A 19,310-nucleotide genomic window follows, 5' to 3' on the forward strand; every position below is an offset into this window, starting at 1 on the left:
GTAAATGTACTGAGCAGGTTCTCTTCCCATATTCCATTTCAAATATTGATGATTAGGTTCAGCTATTAAAAATTTTCTAGTAAACAGCGAAAAATCAACAATTTTCAGGCTACATTTGGATTGTTAGACAGCATGTAAGAATAATTACGTGTAGATCGAATAAGGTTATTTCGATTTTTGGTAATTGGTAGTAAAATTTTTCGCTTTAAACAAAACAATCGCGAGCCTCCTATTAAGTGGAAACGTTATCCCAGTTCTTTAGGAATTTGCTCTATCCTTGAACGGATGCATATCAAATGCATCAGGAAATTCTTCAAAACTGTATCTAAGACAGGCAATTGTTCAATTATTAATTCCAGCCGACGAGTTGAATTCTTTCGATATTTGTGCTTTATGAGGATATAAAGATAATGTGTCATAAAATGGTTTTGCTAGAGCGACTGTTTTTTGATCTACTTTCTCGAGAAATGGAACTAGTTCTACTAGTTCTTTGCTTGGAATTTTTTTCAACTTCCCATTTCTTACCGAACTGAACTGTCTATTTAGGTCTGTTTTTAGCACTGATTGGGTCCTGCTGAGCTGTACAACCGACCAGGCCTCATCCATGAAAATTAATCGGTTTTTTTCACAGCCAGTTTTGATTTCATAATAGCGAAACTTCTCCTTCATCCTGAGGATAGGTTTTCCGTGAAAGAGTACTCGGCTGCGTTTTCCATTTTCATCCAAGGAGTTGATTCCGTCATTTATTTCTTTCTTTCGTTTGTTCTTGCGACCTTTCCAGGTGAGCTGATTTCGAGCAAGTTATGAATTGTACTCAAAAAAACTCAAGAAGGTTCCAGCGTGGAAGCGTCATCCTCCTCTGGCTTTGTCGTATCCGCCACCGTCTCTGGTTCATCTTCTCAATCAAAAAAACTAAAACCCGGACTCGACGCTCCACTCGCCGAAATTTTGTTGTCATCATCTTTCTCCGTTTGACTTGGATCCTGATCCATTGGTTCTTCTGTCAACTCATCTTCATCTTGATCTTCACATGTTCCTTGATCTCTCACGGTATTGATACTGAGAATCCTGGCTGGTTGATCAACGTCGATCACTCGCAAAGGGGGTTTTCCGCGCTATTAACTCACCAGCTGCCTTGTTCTCATATCCAGCGTGATCAGAGGCGAAGAATTCGAGAGCATCTTTAAACAACAACCTTTTCAGGGGTATGAATTAAGAACTGACAATCAAAGCAGTGAATACTGCTTCCCACGAGTCGATTTCTTGCCTTATGACAGGTGGCACAACGATCAACTTCGCCCATTCTTTCGCAGGAGTGGCGACCATGCTCGTTCTCCTTCTTGTTGATTCTTCCAAGTACGCAATTTTTCAAAAGCATAAAACCACCGTATTGGAGACGCCCGCCATTTCTCTTTCTTTATTTTGAATGCCCTTAGTCTTGGCTCATTTACCACGGAGTTTGCGCTGAGCAACAATCTTCGGATGAAAGGACACTCTACTGTTTCCTCAGACATCATTTTCCAGCTTCGGTCTTTTTCTGGCTCTCTGACACGGTCTTAACAATCTTGGTCTCTCGGCAGTCTCAATTAATTTTCTCACCATCCTTTCCACTATTGGGTCTCCTAATGTATATCTCGGGTCTGGGATAGTCGCTCTTCCAGATCCTAACTTAATTTTTGTTTCTACCTTCGGACTTAATTATCGCGCCGCTAACATTTCCGCAGGTGCAATCCTACAAGGGACGTCTGTCTCAGCTACTATACGGTCTGAATGTCTTAATGCTCAGATTGATTTTTATAATCTCGTTTTTAATCGTTTTATCTCCTCTTATAGTTTCATATTGAATTTCCCGAAGATTCTCCTCCACATGTCTCTATCCTCTCGAGTTTTGGTTATTTCAATTCTAAACCTGTCCAGTTAGTCTGTCTTTTCAATGATATGCTTCATGGTCTCGTTTGTCTGTACTTGCTCCTCTCCTCTACTCTCAGCTACTCTCAGTTGTGAGATCTTATTAGCAGTTTCGTTACTAATTTCCTGATGTATTCTCCTCAAACCAGACCAAGGCCTGGCGGGGAGATGCATCTCTCCATGCTGATATGTCATAGGTCTCTCCAGCCCAGGTTTAATCTCCAAGTCTTTTCCAAATCATTCCCCCACCTCATTACAAGCATATTTAGGCATTCTGAAACTCCTTGTTATCCGCAACCGGCCATCAATAAGACTGCCATAGGGCGGCCCCAATATTTCTCTTGCCCTAATATGTTCGTTAAGGCTGCCGTCAACATCACTAACTCTGGGTCATCCAGAACGAATTCCCATCACATCAGCCAGCAGAAATGCGAATCTAATACCAATCTCACCTAGGCCTCTGCTAGGTCCATAAATTTATACACACGAGAATTTCCTGGATGATTTCAGGGTAAAGCAACGGTTTGATTGTTTTCTGTTTGAAAATTGATTTGAAAAAAAGAAGATCAATCAGGATCTAGAAGCATTTCAACCAGCATATTTGAACATAAATCTATTGCCATTTACCTTAAAAAAACTATTTAAAACAATCTGATTTAAAAAAATTTCCAGAGAAATCATAAAAATTATCATTCAATCCAGAAGTTTGAAAAGTGATCGATCGAAGAGTGGGCGGTCCATAATTTGGATATTTCCCTGAAATGATTCAAGAAGACTTCCATTGTTACTAACCTACCCAAGACTATATTTCTAGAAACATACCACACAATAATTCGAACCTTCTGTAGTCTGTTAATTTCTCAACTAAGTCCTTGTGGTCTAAACACGCAGGTCCTCTTCTCATCTTTTCCTATCAACCTATACTAAAGTATTTTTTCTTTTGTAAGCACAGTTCCTTGTTGGTATTTACATGCAATTGTCTTCTGTTCCAGTTGTGCGTCGGAAGTGAGAGCTCCTTTACTACCCTGTGCACAATGAAGTTTGTCAAGCTAGTCAGAGGTAAACCTAAATTCTCAGGGTCTACGTGTTGCTTTTCTGTCGCTCACGTCCTCATCAAGCATAAATGGTTTCCTGGCGTATGCGATACCGCTGGCGGTAAGGCTGCTACACCTCCAACTCTTAGTCTTTGTATCAACAAAATTTTTTTGATCTTGCACGTTCTTTAAGAATCGGCTGCTAATGCTGTTTTACACTCATATCCGCGGCGATGACTTGTCCTATACATCTCGTAAGTATGAAATCAATAACAGTCAAAACTATTCTAGTACTCACTGCACTGCTTCTCGTATATCTGATATCAGACTGAGCTTGGTTAGGACGGAAAGGATCTTGTTTTTCGTTCTCTATGTATTTCATATTCTCGTTGTCTACGTCCTGAATTGTCATATTAGCCTCCCTGGGGTCCAATTTTACCTTGTTCAGCGTTCCCAGACGAGCATGTTAGTTAGCTCCTCACTGCTGTAGTTCCTCCGCTAACTTTTTCAGCTCTATCTTGCCTTCTTCGAAGTCATCCCTAAAAGATTGAGCAAAATTTCATGTGTAATTTTAAAAGGCTTCTTCTCAATTTTGAAAATGCTTTGACAACCAAAAACCGGAGCGAGTAGTTCAGGAATCACCACGACACAAAAAATTAAACCGATTGGGTGCAACTAAAAAAACGCCGCCACTTGAACAAAAACCCGCGCTAATAAAAAAGACCCATAAGCTTTGGATAATTGCAAGTTTCTATACAAAAAAAAAGTTTTAGCCTCAGCTGCAAAAAAAAATTTGAGCAGGTCGGAGTAGCTACTTCTCTAATCTCTAGATTGGCTTTTTTTAATGAATCTGCTCCAGTTTTTTTCTAATTTAAAATAGTTTTTTGAAAGAACGGATATCAGTGGACGCAAAAATTATAAGGATTTGCAAAGAACGATGGTAAATAAACAGTTCAAAATTTGTTGAGAGGTGGAAAAAATCCAAGCTTTGAACTAGTAAAATCCGATTTTACTGTTCAGTAGAAAAGATATAATCCTACTTTTGCTGCCTTTGGTCCTAAAAAGCTGGTTAAAACAGTCTGCTTAAAAGTTTTTCTGTAGATCAATCAACCCAGAAGTGTAAAAAATGATCGAAGAGTGGGCAGTCCATAACTTTCCCTGAAATCAATCCCTGATATTTCCCAGAAATCAATCATAAAGACATTAATGTATCTAACCTACCCAAGTGTTTAGTCCTAGAGACATACCAAACAATAATTTGAACATCCTGAAGTCTGTTTTGTTCTCAGGGTGTTCATATTAATCCAATTTTTCTGTTGAGTAGAAAATAAAAATCCGGTTTTGAAAAATTTAGTTATTCATCCGTTCACTGGTTAAACAAACTTCTTTGGAAAAAAAACAATATATTTTTGGCAGACTTGCTCGTTTTTCTGTTTTTGGGACAAAAAAGATACTACTAAACTGTTCCAAGCAGACTCATTAAAAATCATTAAAAAGTTTCATTTATCCACAGTTTCTTTTCAGAAAGCTTGGTACTATTCAGAGTGGAATGGAACTTGCTTCATTAGATACAATTTCTCATCTAGTCCCAATGTTACAAAAAAGAAGGTAATCAAAGTTAACGGAGGTTGTCCAGCTCTCCTAAGAAACTATCTTCAAAGCATCATGTTTAATTCATTTAATTGATACAATACAGGATGCACCTGGGTAGCTGCAGTCTGCAGCACAAAGTTGAGAAAATCTAAATCTAGTTATGTTCTCCCCATTTTCTTTTTTCAAGACATCAAACGAAGTACTTTGGAAGAAGGATAATGTTCACGTTCATGAAGTCGGAACACATGGTAAAGCGGTTAGTGCTTTTAATTTCATCTTACTTTAAGAACATAGTAATTTTTTTTAGAATTTCCAAAGTTGCTACATTTGTTTTATCCAGTTTACTTCTTTAATTTCTGGAGAAAAATTGACAGTGAATAATGTGTACAGGAGTCTCCAAAACTTTATCCTAAATGTGATTTAAAATCAATTTTGCATAGTTTTTGTTGCATAAAGAAAACATATATTCGGTTCAGAAACACAAAACTTTTGATTGTGTTTTTTTCATGAATAAAATTTTTTCAATTTCCAAAAAAAGGATTAACTCTCACTTCAACAATTTATTGTATCGAAAGACTTCCTGAACAAAAATTCAGATAAAGCCCCTCAATCATCATGTTTTCCAGAAATTGAAATAGTCCCAATCAATGAGGTTGGAGAGCATTGCGTGATCAATACACAATCAGACGAATCTTGTTTTTTTGCTAATCGTTTTTGAAGGAAACGTTCTAACTATTCCTTTTGTGCAAAAACATCAGCGCTGATATTGCAGCATCTTCCACAAATTTGTTAGATTGTCACGCAGGTTATTCAGCGTTTCTTCCAATTGAATTCTATCAAAAAAACTTTGAATATAAATCATGTTGTTCTTGTTTCAGTTTTTTGGTCCTTTTTTCTGTAAGAATGCAGTAACTTTTTTGTAATTGATTAAAAAGTTTTTCGTTTGAAGTTTGATTCATGCTTCTTCCTTCTTTGTTTCTGACTTAAACAGGAAAGGATTTTAATATCCGGAGCAAAAGAGAAACTTTGATAGAGAAAAACGAAAAATAATCGTGATAATTAAAGTAAGATAAGTGAGTTCTGAAAAAAATTCGATAAAATTTTACTCTGGAGAGAAAATTTTTCAAAACAATTTCTCAAAAGCTGAAAAGTCAAAAATTGACACTGGGAAAGAATAAAAATTTCCCCCGTACGATACACACTTTGAGAAAGTTTTTAATTTGTTTACCAGAGAAAAGTTTTTTAACAAATTGAAGGTTTAAATGTTTGACTAAGAACGAGGATGATTAAAAGCTATTTTAAGTTTTAATTGAAGAAAAAAACATAATAAATTGAAGTTAAACATAACAAATCAGGTTTTTAGATAAGAAATTTTTCAGGAAAATGATATAAGTGATTTAGTTTTCCAATTTCACATTTCAACCCTATGGATTCGTATTTTTCCCACAGAAAATGAAATTTCCGCTTTAATGTTTTTGTAGAGTGAGATATTTAATAACCTACAAACTGACAAAGATTTGGTTAACATAATAAATGTTTCCATAACCTCGTTGAGCAGAATAGTTATCTTGTCAACAAAAACCTCTTTTGTCAAAACTTTTCGAGAAAATTTGAGCGCGAAATAAATGGATGAGATGGGTATTTTTTGGATTTTAAAAAAAATAACTTTTTTGTGTAGTTTTGATTCCCATACTGTTATTAGCAATCTCATATTCGTACAATCTCAAATCTGATATTACCTTAAAATTAGCATCGAATTTTTCTTATTTTTCGAAACTTGCCGTCATAACCGAAGCACTTAGCACTTAGCAAACTGTTACAGTCAAATGATAATGGGACATATCGATAATAAACCGAAAAAAAATTGGAGTTTGAAAAAAAATTAAAACTGACGATATGAAATTAACAACCAACAGTGCATTAGGAAAAAAGGTATTCCATGTATTAAAACATAGGACCCTGTACATTGGTGTCTAGAATCTTAAGTATTGCTGTTATGGCAAAACTGGGCATGAAAATTGTTTTTCAAAATATACAATCTTAGCATATCAAACCTGGTATTTCAACACAGGGCCAAAGTATTAATCTTATTCTCTGTTTGAATACTTTGAGATCCGAAACTTCACCTATCTTAGTGCATGGGGATCTCCAAGGCCCCTCCTTCCAGCTTTTTATACGCATATACTTTTAACCTAAATGGTTGTATTATTTCCGTTAATGGCTTAATTTTTATAAGGTTTTACAATTTTTCAATAATTTAATTAGCAAAACTATTCAAAACAAAGAAAAGTGCTTTTCGAACATTCAAAATCTGCCCTGATGTACGAGCAGTCTTAAATAGCTTTGTTTAGCTTTTTTGTCTAAGAAAAACCTACGCATTTTACAGCTAATAGAACGTTAGTAATTTTTGACGTGACTTCAGGACAACAATTTAACTTTTTTCTAGTAGTTTAGAATGTAGTCTCGTTGAATATTGAAATTGAGTCAGTAGTACATTCCTTCCTATTTATTTTTAAAAAACCTTTGATACATCGAATTAATTAAATCTTGAAAATTGCGCAAATTTGTTTGGAATGCTAATGCATTTTGGCCGTCTGAATACGCCTTGTCGTCTTTTGTACCTGGCGCCAATTACAAATCTGTACGCAGCTCATGATTTTAAGTAAAACTGTTTAATTAGGTTATATCTAATAAAAAACAAGACTTAATACTGTCACTCATTCTCGTTAAAATAATTTGAACTTTGAACTAATGAATAGACTCAGGTCTACCGCAGCCTGACCAATTTCGGCTAATAGTGGTACCACGTGCAGTAGCGGATTTAGGGGGGCGCCTCCCCCCTCAGAAATTCGACCCCCTGCCGACCCAAAGGGTCCCCCTTTGTATTATTTTAAGATAACTTTTTTTTGGCTGACTGGCCTTAAAATTTTTCTAAATGCGCCTTCGGCGCCAATCTATACTAATTTTGAGGGGGGAGCGCGCGCCGAAAAAACGCGACTTTTTAGTCGAAATTGTCCAAAAAGTGCCTAAAAACGCCTTTTTTGGCTTTTGTTTTCAAAATTAGCCTGCGGCGCAGAAAATTTCGTCAAATTAAAATCTTTATAGTGGTTTGGAACAGCTCAGAAAATCAATTTGGTCGACCTAAAAAAAAGGGTCGACAAAATTTTCATTTTTTTCCGCCCTCCTCGTGAAATTCTTAGATCCGCGCCTGACCACGTGAAAGTTCTAGACGCAAAAAAAAACGGCCTTGTGTAGCTCAAAAAGAGCTTCGCCCAAAAAAATAACACAGTCTGGAATGTGGGGAGATAATACAAATGGACTATCCTCGACAGGACTGTTAAGGCGGCCTACTGATAGCTCCTCTGCGATTAGCAGGAACCACATTATAATATTATAAAACCACCAATCCGAATCTGACATATTGTTTATCATTTGAATTAACGTAGCACATCGGATCCGCGTCTGATTGCTCAGAACCTTGTGACAACTAAATAATTATACCTTAGGTATTTGCTTGAGTAACTATCGCGACGGCGCTTTCATCTTAAATTTACTTTTATTTGCTCCGATAGCTGTACACAAAACTGCTGAACAAAAGTCATTAATTTAATGGTTAATTCCACTTCGATTAATCTTCAGTCTGGAACTAACTTTTCGCCGTGAAGCATAAAATTGAAGACAATTTATCGGAAACAAATCAAAAAATGACGATTTTGATGCAAATTTGTGTCGTTTTCCTTGGCCTATCTTCCGTTTTTTCGGCGCCAGCCGGTAGTGAGTTTGTAGATGTTTGCAAATCAGACAATAACGAGGTCCCTGAAAATGGGCATCCCCCCAACTATTGGGGCACATACAAGTCTACCACCAAGGCCCAGAAGAAGGTGTTTGTGGACAAAATATTCGAGCAGATCCCGAAAGGAACTACGGCATGCGAACTGCCGTCGGACTTCCAACTGAACAGGTACCTTTAGACGTTTCAATCAGATACAATTTTTAGTTAATTTTTTCAATAAAGAGAGTATATCCATGGTTTTCCGCGGGTGGTGCTCCGCGGGCATTGATTCAACTGTGATACAGCGATACAAAACTCAAACTTTTCTATGGTTTTCTCAAAACAAAAATTACAATTCATTGGTCGAATATAAATGCTGGATCTGAATATTGAAGTAAGTTTTCAAAAAAGCAAAGTAGGCACCATGCTTTGACATTTCTCATTGGCCCAAGCTTAGGAACGAAGCGTTTGTGAGATTTTCAAAATTTTTGTTTTCGATCTTAATATTGTATCGACGTTTAACAACCGGAGCGAGTGCTTAAGAAAAAACGCTATAAAAAGTTTCGGAGTCCAGACTGGCGCTACTAAAAAAACTGCCGCTACTGACGCTACTCAAAAAACACACGGTTGCCGAGCGAAAACTTGCTACAAAAAACAGCGACCCATAAGCTCGCTGCAGAGTGTGCAAAAAAGGAGCCACGACTGGCGGGACTCAGCCAACCGTCGGAAACAGCGGGAAAACATCTCAAATTCAAGCATGACAGAGCTAAAACGCTGCAAACGGCGCAACATAGCTGATATCTCTTTAACTACACCCCCCCTTTTTGCAAAGGAGGGAGATTCGTTACTCGGTACAATGTTTACATATGCTTAACCATTGAAACATTTCAGTATAACGGTTACTTCGTTACTTAGTACCACAGGGGGGATATACTAAAAGAGATCCAATAAATGCAACTCAAAAAGTGCAACATAACAACTTTGGCATCAATGCAACAAAGTTTAACAGGTTCAGAGCGGCACGTGCTTAGGTTAATTATTTTGATGCATATTTTAGACGACAAATTAAATACAAATCTCTTTTCAAAACAAATTCAAAACATAATGAAACAGTAACGTGAGATGTTTCTACAAAATGCTAAAAAGCTAAGAATTTTAATTCTTTTTAGAAAATCGTCGCTTGCGAGAGTGACATTAGCTTAACAAGTGGAGCATTTTCAGATTGAGAATAGTCAACCACTGTTTTTAGTTTGCCTTTTACGAAGAAAAAATTGCTGTTGCTGGCCAAATCGATACGTTGAGTTTTTAGACTTGCATCAAGCATTTTTTAAAAACCTTTGAAGCTTTGTGAAAAATTCGAATAAAGTTTTATAATGCTGATTTAAATTAACCGAATGAAAGCGTTAAACTTGAAATTTAAAACGCGTTTTTCTCAAATTGGGTTGAGTTTAGGTGAAAGCTTATGAAGACAAAACTTGCTTAAATTTGTTTTGCGAAATTCGGGCCCAAAATTTTACCCCAAAAATTGGTCATTTTGGCTCTTCTTAGTTAATAGAAAATACGCCAAAAATGCCCAGTCAATCACTGACATAATTATATCAAAGTGAGCCTCTTACGTAGTCCAACAAACTTTATTCTCCAAAAACAAATTGCAAACCGTTTAAAAGTTGTTTTTAAATAAAGTTGGTATTTCGTATAGTAAAAATGACCTTTTTTGTCTATCAAGCAAAAATAAATTAATTTATACAATGTTTTGGAAAATATACCCTTCTTAAAGTCTGTCGGACAACGTAAGGGGCTCACTTTGATATAAATATGTCTGTGATTGACTGCGTATTTTTTTGGCGTAATTTTTTATTAACTAAGAAAAGCCAAAATGACCCGTTTTTGAGGTAAAATTTTGGGGCCGAATTTCGGAAAACAAATTCACCATATTAATTCTGCTGAAATTTTAAGCAAGTTTTGTTTTCATGAGGTTTCACCTAAACTCAACCCAATTTGAGAAAAACGCGTTGTAAATTTCAAGCTTAGCTCGTTTTGTCCGGTTAATTTAAATCAGCACTGTAGGCGCCTGATTTAGTTAATAATTTTGACATCAAAATTATCAGCTAGAAGCAAGTGACTGAAAAACCTTCTAGAATTCCAATTGAGTGATAAATAACACACCCAGTCGAAGATATAATACTAGTTCCTGGTACAAGTTTCAATCTAATGTAACTTGCCTTAGAGTATGAATTGTTTTAAGACAGGATACACAAAAGCTAAAGGATCACAAAAAAAGTGGTTATTTTCAGTATTATTTTTGATTTTGTGCACAATATAATTTTAGTCAAATGATAATTGACAAATCATAAGAATACGTCTCTAAAAAGGTCAAAATAAGATATTTACAGAGGATTGAAATTATAGCACAGACAATTATGATAAAAAACTTGAGATCAGTGACTTGTGAATGACAAATATTGGGAACATAAAGTTGCTTCAACAACATACTACCGAGACCCCGAAATGAGGTAATGGCGCATGACAATGCATAAAAAAAATTTTAACAAGTCCGGTGGTGGAGTGGTCGAACGTGCTGTGAGCCTTTTTCACTGTCACCACCCGTTTTGTACCATTTCTACTGGATGCTCAACCGCTACACATCCAATGGACCAAAAAATTTCCGGTGCGAGGTTTTTGAGTACACACTCCAAAGGTCCAATCTTCAGCGGTGACTGTATTGCATTCCACTGGGCGCGTTTCATTTGTGAAGCAGGGAATTTTTTCTTTAATATTTCCACAATGGTTCATCATCTTTTGAGCTTGAGTCCACTTTTTGTATGTCAGTGTATGTTACTGTCGTCGAAAACTCCTCTTGGAATGCCGCTGAATGGTCGTTGAATGAAGAAGTGATTTGGTGTCAGTTGTTCGTCATTTATTGGGTAGTCAGTTACGATAGTCAAATCTCGATTTCAGCATCACTTCTGTTTCGGTAGAATTTGTGTGAACAAAAACATGAGTGAAATTTAGTGATCGAAGAAAGACGAAGAGTTTCTCTTGGCAATCTGAATTAAACCTTTCTAAGCCTCGCCGATTTTAGGACCGTATAGAGGATTGAAGAACCAGTGAATGTTATTCGTTGTAGCTTGAGTGATGTAGAAACCAGTTACCATGGAAGTCATTTGGGCTAACATATTCGTTTGATGACTGTGTATCATAAAAAACAATTGGAGGTTTGGTGGTTTTTGGAGGGTGTCCTGTGGATTGTAGTTGATGAGGATGACCTATATTAGTTGATATCACCTGTATACGAACTGATCTGATCGCTGATTTTGTACTGCGGTCTCAGTAAATTATTGATTGAAACTTGTTCGGCTGAACAAAGTTCTGACAGAATTGGGAGATGGTTTTTGAGGCAAACTGTAATAGATTGCTGGGAGATGGTTTCGGACATCGAGACTGCCGATAGTGAGCAAAAACGATGGGTTTTGATGTAACCCTATTTTTTGGGCTTTGGTGTTTGCTGTGTAAGGCTGCTGTTGATAATAAACTACGGTTTATGAGTTGACTTCGTCGTCAATCTCTATTGTTGTATCCGTACTCTGCTGTATGTTTTTGGCGTTGGTTGCAATTGAACAATCAACTATTCGGTAAACAGCCAAAAGTTGATATTTTGCGCCCACCCAGGAGCGCCAAAACCATGAAATTGACTTCTCATTTCAGATCAAAACATGTCTTCAACAGTCAATTTTTTATACTTCTTGGTTTGTTTCAAGAGTAAATATAATGATATATTTTACAAATGTTTGAGTACAGTGATTTTGGTTTTACAATTTTTGGACAAAAAAATTGCATCGGCAACAAACTTCAGTACCTTGCGGGAAAAAACGTTCAAAAATATCCTTTTGGTCTGAGATGACAATTTTAGATGAGCTGTAGGTACTGTAGATATCATTACCTTAACCGAAACGTTTTAAGTCAAAGTATTGAGAACTACTTTGACCTGAGATAGGCTTTCGATATAATTGACTTTTGTAATGTTCTGAAAAATGGAATAAAGTCACCAAATTAAATTTGCCAACAAAAGATATTGCAGATTCATATCCACACACAAAAATTGTTCCTATACAAGGAAATGGTAAGAAAAAGATACAAAATTTCGTTTTTTCGTTCTTTCCAATATAAGTTGTGAAAACGGTGTGAGTACTTAAGTATCACAAAGTGGACGGCTAATAAAAATTGAATGGCTGCCAATTGCTGCAATGAATTTGAACGTTTTCAAGAAAAATTTAACAGATACAAAAGTTTAGATACGAAAAGAATTGATGCTAAATTCAACAACAACAACAAAAACAAATCCTGCAAATGAGAAGAAAAATTTATTTGAAAAATGATTTGCAGTGCTTCAAGTCAATAAAAGGTGTTTCAATTTAAATTATATGGTAATTTTCTATACATGGCTATGAGTCAAAATTAGAAACTTCTTAAAACTTTATATTATTTTTGACGCAAATTCTCGTCTCTGTGAAAACAAACTTTTTCAAGAAGTAAATTGCTTAAGTGCAGTTTTGTCTATATGGTAGCCCAGACTAAAATTTTTGAACACTTTTAGATAAAATGACTATGAAAATTTTGTCTGAACGCAGATTTCATTTTTTACTTGGTTGTGGGGGAAATATTTTAGGCCCATTATTTTTTGCATGATGTAAGAGCAATATAGATAAGAGCAGTGGCCTTAAAAACAATGGAAGCAGTGTGTCTATAAATAGCATGTACTAAAAACCTCCTTATACGTAAGTTTTAATTTTTGTTTCCGTTTGATAAGTATGATTTCAAAATAAATATTACCGTCAGCAGCAAATATTGTCCATGGAAATTGTAGCTAGCTTGATAGGAAAAATTTAACAGTTTCAGCAAAAAAGTTCTGGAAAATTGCGTTCAAAAAATTATGAATTTGAATTGGCAAACAAAGCGCTTAGCTTCCAAAAGCTGAAATGCCTTGAGATACCGCTATTAAAAGACAATCACGCAGGATTTTCTCTTAAGTTTTTGAGAACTTTTTTCAAACCTTTGAAGTCATTTTTCAAATTTTTCTTAAAAATAAGAGAAACTTTGGATGATTAGTTTCTGTCGAATGCTTGTTAGATCACTCTTTTATTCAATCACATCATGCCTGCAATGACAATGAGCCCCGCGATCTTGCTTTAAGCTATCTGACATTTTTGCATTGTTGTAACGATCAATTAAAAATAATTATTTCAGGCACTACGAAAACATACAAACCCCAAGTAAACAGATCTACAGTTTCTACTGTGCGAAAGGAGAAAATAGAGGCTACGAACACATTGAAGTGGACGTCACTGTGGGAGAAGAGTTATATATCAGGTGGGCTCAGTCATTGTCTGAACTAGGAATCGTGGGAGCTAAGGGATATCCCTCAAATGAATATTCCGCGGAAGAACTGGAACAGAAGAAAAGATACATTCAGCCCATTTTTGAAGCGATAAAGAATGACATACCTGCAAGTAAGATTTGCGTTTTACTCCAAAACTTGATTGAAATAGGATTTTTTTAAATTCATACACTCAGAATTAAATTTCTGTATCATTGCAGAATTTCTGCATCGACTGTGTCTAAACATGCTTGACAATGAAAAACTAAACTCAACCTAAACCTTTCCCAGCTCAGACTTTATAATGTACTTTATAATGCATCCCAATAAGTTTTTACAGATAACTAATTACCTAAATACGAGATTTTCAGTGATTTTTTCATTTAGCTACCAATATTTTCTTTTCGACCTCATTTTGACCAAAAAACGGGAATAACGGTCGATGCGTGTTTATTGTTAAAATTTCATTTTTGTATTTCTCAGAAATGTACTTAAAACAATCATTTTGCGTACTGTATTTCCAAAAAAAATGTTGTCGCCTTAACGGCTGTCGCCTTATTTGCCGGTCAGCAGTTCACGGTTTCTCATAAAAACTCCATCAACTCTATAACGGAGTTGTCTAAATTGGCGGCAAATACAGATTCTCATTCACAAAATTACTCAAGTATTTGCTTAAAAAGACAAGACTGCTCGTATATCAGGGCAAAGCGCTGAATGTTCCGACTTTCCCTTATTTCATATTGAATAGTTTTTGGGAAAAGAAAATATGGAAAACCTATAAGTTTTGGACAACATCAAAGTGTGAAATGTTAGGTCGTATGAAATTAATACGACCGATCCGATTAGCTACCCTTAATTCATTTGGAACGATTTAGTTATCATAATAACAAAACAATTCGCGTTCCTCTATCAGCAATATCAATAAGTTCTTCAAAGCGCGCATAATTTAGTCCAGAGCATGGCCAACTTGGCAGTTTTCAAACCCCCAAAACTTTCCAAAAAACAATCTGAGGTAAAATATCTTTTTACATTTGAACTCGGGAAGTTGATATCTTCAATGGGGTATAAAAAATTGTCAAAAACTATTATTTCGATCGGCGAAAATTGACTGAATAAAAAAACCACACCGAGCATAAACATTCCGTTTTCTTCGAAAGTCGGAACAAAAATTATCTCAAGATTTGTCAAGTAAACTATCTACTGTAAAAAACTGAATAGATTAAATATGCGCGAATCAACGTGCACAATAATACTCGAGCCAAATGAAAGCACAAATGAGCAAGCGCTACTGGTCAATGCCGCGTTTGAATTCAGTAATCTGACCTGCTAATTGTTTTGAATCTTGTTAGAAGATGGGTCTGCTAAAACACCATCGTCCGCAAAACTATCTTGCACCGCTAAATGTTAGTTTGATAAAAAAACCGGTCTGCTAAAGCTAGCATTGTGAAAACGACCGCTTTTGTTTATGCTGGAAAGTTTTGCTAATGTTTATTTCTGGGAAACATATTTTCTTAATCCGAATCAGTAATTGTTATCATCCAATTTTGTATAAAACCGAAAGCGAGCTACAACATTCCGGGCCTAAGGATGCTACAAATATTGATACCTCAGCACCTTTCTCCAACCCAAGTTCTTATGAAGAGGTCGTTTTTTAATTGGAAAAATTTATACAATTGTTTCTGCAATAAACAACAACGCGAGTATTTTGAGGCGCGCTCACAAAAAACAGCTAAGTTTCATCCTGAAATATTTTGCCGGAAAGGTACTAGGAGGCCAACTTTGGCGCAAAATTAATGCTCTTTGAGAGCTAAACAGAATTTTAACCAGCAAAATCCAACGTAACTTCATTACGAGGGCAAACTGCCCATTTTGTGAATTGTGAGCGTATCCTTTGTCGCAGAATCTCATAGTTGCGGATTCCGCTCACAAATGTTGCGGTTTCCACTTACATTTAGCGGAACCCACTTAAATGTAGCGGAATCTGCCTACAGTTGCGTGTACCAGAATAACTCGCTATTTTTCCTTGTTGTGGAGTCCGCGACAAAAAGTGTGCTGAAGAAATTTACGTTACAGATATTTGTACGAAGAATCCACGGATTTTTTTTTGTAAGTAGACTCCGGGGCCTTCAACAGCAGTGCCGAAGTACCAAAGTACCGAAACTGAAAAGATGTTCAACTGTGCCAAAAATTGATGATATTTGGAAACTTTGCATTTTTTTGTGATTATTTGGCAGTTTTGCGTGAATACTATTTTGTTTTGGAGCGAAACCGAGAAGACAAACTGACAATTTGATGAGTTAATTGTTGGTTCTGAAAAGTATTTGACGCCGCGCCGGGAAAATTTGGTTTGCTTAACAAGTGGCATCAATTAAGATGGCATCTTTTCAACTTCCCTCCATTTGAATTAAATAACATATCAGTGATTTGGGATGAGTTAAAACAGTATTAAAAATAATTTTCTGCACTGTTGAACAACATTTCATTTTTCGGCACTGTTGTACTTCGGGGCTGCTGTTGTACTGCCCCGTAGAATCCACTTACACTTTGTAACATGTTTAAAGATTTGTCTCTGGAATCCAAGCACATACAGGCACCAAACTGTGCGCCTATCCAGTGCACAGTTTGATCCCGTAATCTTTTTTCCCTTTGTCAAAAGACACTGCGCAAGACCCTTTTGTAGTATCTGCTTCAAGTTGTTTATCGTTAAATGTTAAAAGTGTATGTGACCATAAAACCCTCGTGACCATAATTTATAAATCAGATGAGACATAGTTGCAGAAAGCTTTGAGTTTGAACCTCAAGTTTGATCAGTGCTGCAATGGCCATTTCAACATCATCTCAGCCACACTGTTTAAATCTTCTATTTTACGTTTGGAAGACCAATAAAAGTTAACGTTTGTTGCCAGTTAAATCAACACGTAATTCAATAAACAAGGTTCTGAACTCTGTCAAAACATACACTAGAAGATGATAGAAGATACCGAAACAAGGATACTTTTGAACTGTTCGATTAATTTATGGTGTGACTAGTTTGAGTCATAAAACAATCACTATTTGCTTGTTTTACATATATATTATTTCTGAAACCCCGGGCTGACCTTCAAATTGTATGATTAGCATTTTTGGTCTACCCGGGGCTATGATTTCCTGGTGAAGAATAAACCACCTTATCAAGAATTAAATCAAGGGTTCAGAATATAAGGATTTGCACCTCTTTAAACCTTTCCAACCTTTCAGGGGGGAATAATTTAAAAGATGTTTTGTAATTTAAGTAGATTGTTAAGGGGGGGCTTGTTAAATATACTAAGTTAGTCGAATCGGGTAAGTTAGTCGAATCGTCCAGGGTAGACGTCAAGCGGGCAATTATTATGCCCTTGGTCTATCCTCTTCAGATATGTTATACAAAATGTCAGATAAATTTAATGATGACTATTAAAAATGTGTTTCTTCATTTTCTGTATTTTTGCATTTAATTGTCTGAAGAAATAAATTCTTTCTTTCTTTCGAATGTTCGACCAATCAGAATGTAGCAAAATATTAAATCTCAATAAAGAAGCCCTAGTACTATTTTTAGGGATGGAGAGTCATTATTAGATACCATAGCGTGCGCAGAATTTTTTCAAGGGGGGCGGTTTATCGAAATGAATTTGAAAACTTGTCGACCTGTTTTTTAGGTTGCCAATTTGATTTTCCGAGCTCTCCAAAAACACTAAGGACACTGTTTTGTCAAAAGTTTTGAAAAAAAAACAGGCTAAAAATGAGCGTTTATAGAAAAAATTTTGACCAAAAAATTGCATTGTTTGGCACGCGCTCCCCCCTGAAATTTAGTTATATTGGAGCCGAAGGCTCTTTTAGAAAATTTTTGAAGTTGGCCAGTCAAAAATGGATCTCCTAGAGTCATACCAACCGGAGGACATTTTGGATAAATTTGGCTGCCAGAAATGAGGGGGGAGGGAGAGAGGGGGGTTTGGTTGCACCTTCTCCTCCCCGCAGCACGCTACTGCATAGGGGGGATTGTTGAGCAGATCCGATCCATCATTTTGAACATATATTCCCTGTCTTCATCTCAATTTCACTGTTTTTTTAAGCTCTGTGCCCTGATCCTGACCTGAAAGTTCACTTCTCTTTGTCAGAGAAAGACGAAAATTACCTACACTACTGGAAATTCCCAGTTTCGTGTGGAGTGGATGCCGCCGAGAAAATAGACGTGGAGGTAATGCAAGACCAGCAGTACTGCTATGTTGAAGGAGGGAACATAAAATTGGTCTTCAAATCTGAGAGGCCAATTGGTAACAGCTGGGAAGAAGAAGAAGAGATCATCGCCGAAACTCCTTCATCGGAATTGCAAAGTGGAGTTGAAATGATTTCATTCTCCACTGTTGCGATGACGATGATTCCACTCGTGTTTTCTTTGATATTCTAATTTGATCGAGCCCAAGAACTGATAGAACTCAAATTGTTAGATAAAATAAAAAACTGCGAGGCCTTGAATGTTCCGCCTGACCTTTACCGTGTTTGAAGTAGTTTTACATATCAAGTTTTGTTAATGTTTCAGAAAAAAAAACAACGTTAAAAAATTGAATTCTTTCTTTTATAAAAAAAACTTTCCACATGCATAAATTTTTGTGCAAAATAACTTTCATACATTGTAACACATTATTTGGATCAATTTGCATGCTGCAACTTAGTTAAAAAAAAATTCCGAGCTGGAATATGTCGCCGCGTTTGCTAACAACGTATTATGAAAAACTGCTAAATTTTTGTGCTTTAATGCTCTGAATGGCTAAATGAGTGCCTATCTCAAACCCCATAACTTAAGTCAAATTTGATTTGAGCTCAAAACTACAATTTTTTCGGTTGGAAAAGAATTTGTTCAATAAAAAAAAATTATTTGAACATCAAGATTTCCAAAACGGGAACGAACTTTGTCTTCGCTTTTTTTAAGTTTTTTTTTCTGACAAAATCAGGTACCAAAACAACTATCGGAATGATATATCATAATAAAATCTTTACAGTCGTAATCAAATTTTTTCAAAATAATCTTTCTGTCTAGAAAAACAGGTTCAAAAATTATGAGTTTAATCTATTTTCGAGCAATTGAAGCGACCACGTAATATTCTGTCTATGAAGACTGGTCATTTAGGCTCAGAAACTTGATAATATTAAAAAACAAACTTGTTTCAGAGTTTTTCGACATAAATTTCTTTACGCTGAAAATTTGAATTAAAAGCGTTCCAATTAAAAAATAGTGGCCGTGCGGTCTATGTTTAACAAAAATTGCGTAGACCAACTGGGCGCGGGTTCGAACCTCCAGGCTCCTTGCTCATAGTTTTTTTTTATAAAAAACATGTTGGGACAAGGTTCAGTTACAACCCCAGTGACCGTGTTTTGTCCTTTTTTCAGTTTTAATTTTGACCAACCTTGATCGCAAAATTAAACAACCCCCGTAAAACCGGCTACCTTAAGTGATTTGCAGTCAATTATTTTCAAATTTTTGGATGATGATGATGCTGCTGTACAGATATATGGTTAGCTGCAATTGTTTCCTGGCTCTATTTTGCTCCAACTTCTATATTTAAAATGAGTAATTTAAGAATATTTGAAATGAGTTGTTGAGAGACTCGACCGG

The 19,310-nt window shown here is 36.0% G+C and overlaps 1 protein-coding gene across 1 annotated transcript; it reads left to right on the forward strand.

Moving 5' to 3' along the window:
- Positions 1-7,873: 7,873 nt before the first annotated feature.
- LOC134844587 (uncharacterized) lies at positions 7,874-18,205 on the forward strand. The gene is made up of 3 exons (XM_063861333.1): positions 7,874-8,496; positions 13,552-13,814; positions 17,770-18,205. Exons 1-3 carry the CDS (start codon positions 8,240-8,242, stop codon positions 18,102-18,104), a joined length of 855 nt encoding a protein of 284 aa, XP_063717403.1. The 5' UTR covers positions 7,874-8,239; the 3' UTR covers positions 18,105-18,205.
- The last annotated feature ends 1,105 nt before the right edge of the window (positions 18,206-19,310 follow it).

This window comes from Symsagittifera roscoffensis, chromosome 4, assembly GCF_963678635.1.
Source record: "Symsagittifera roscoffensis chromosome 4, txSymRosc1.1, whole genome shotgun sequence".
NCBI lineage: Eukaryota > Metazoa > Xenacoelomorpha > Acoela > Convolutidae > Symsagittifera > Symsagittifera roscoffensis.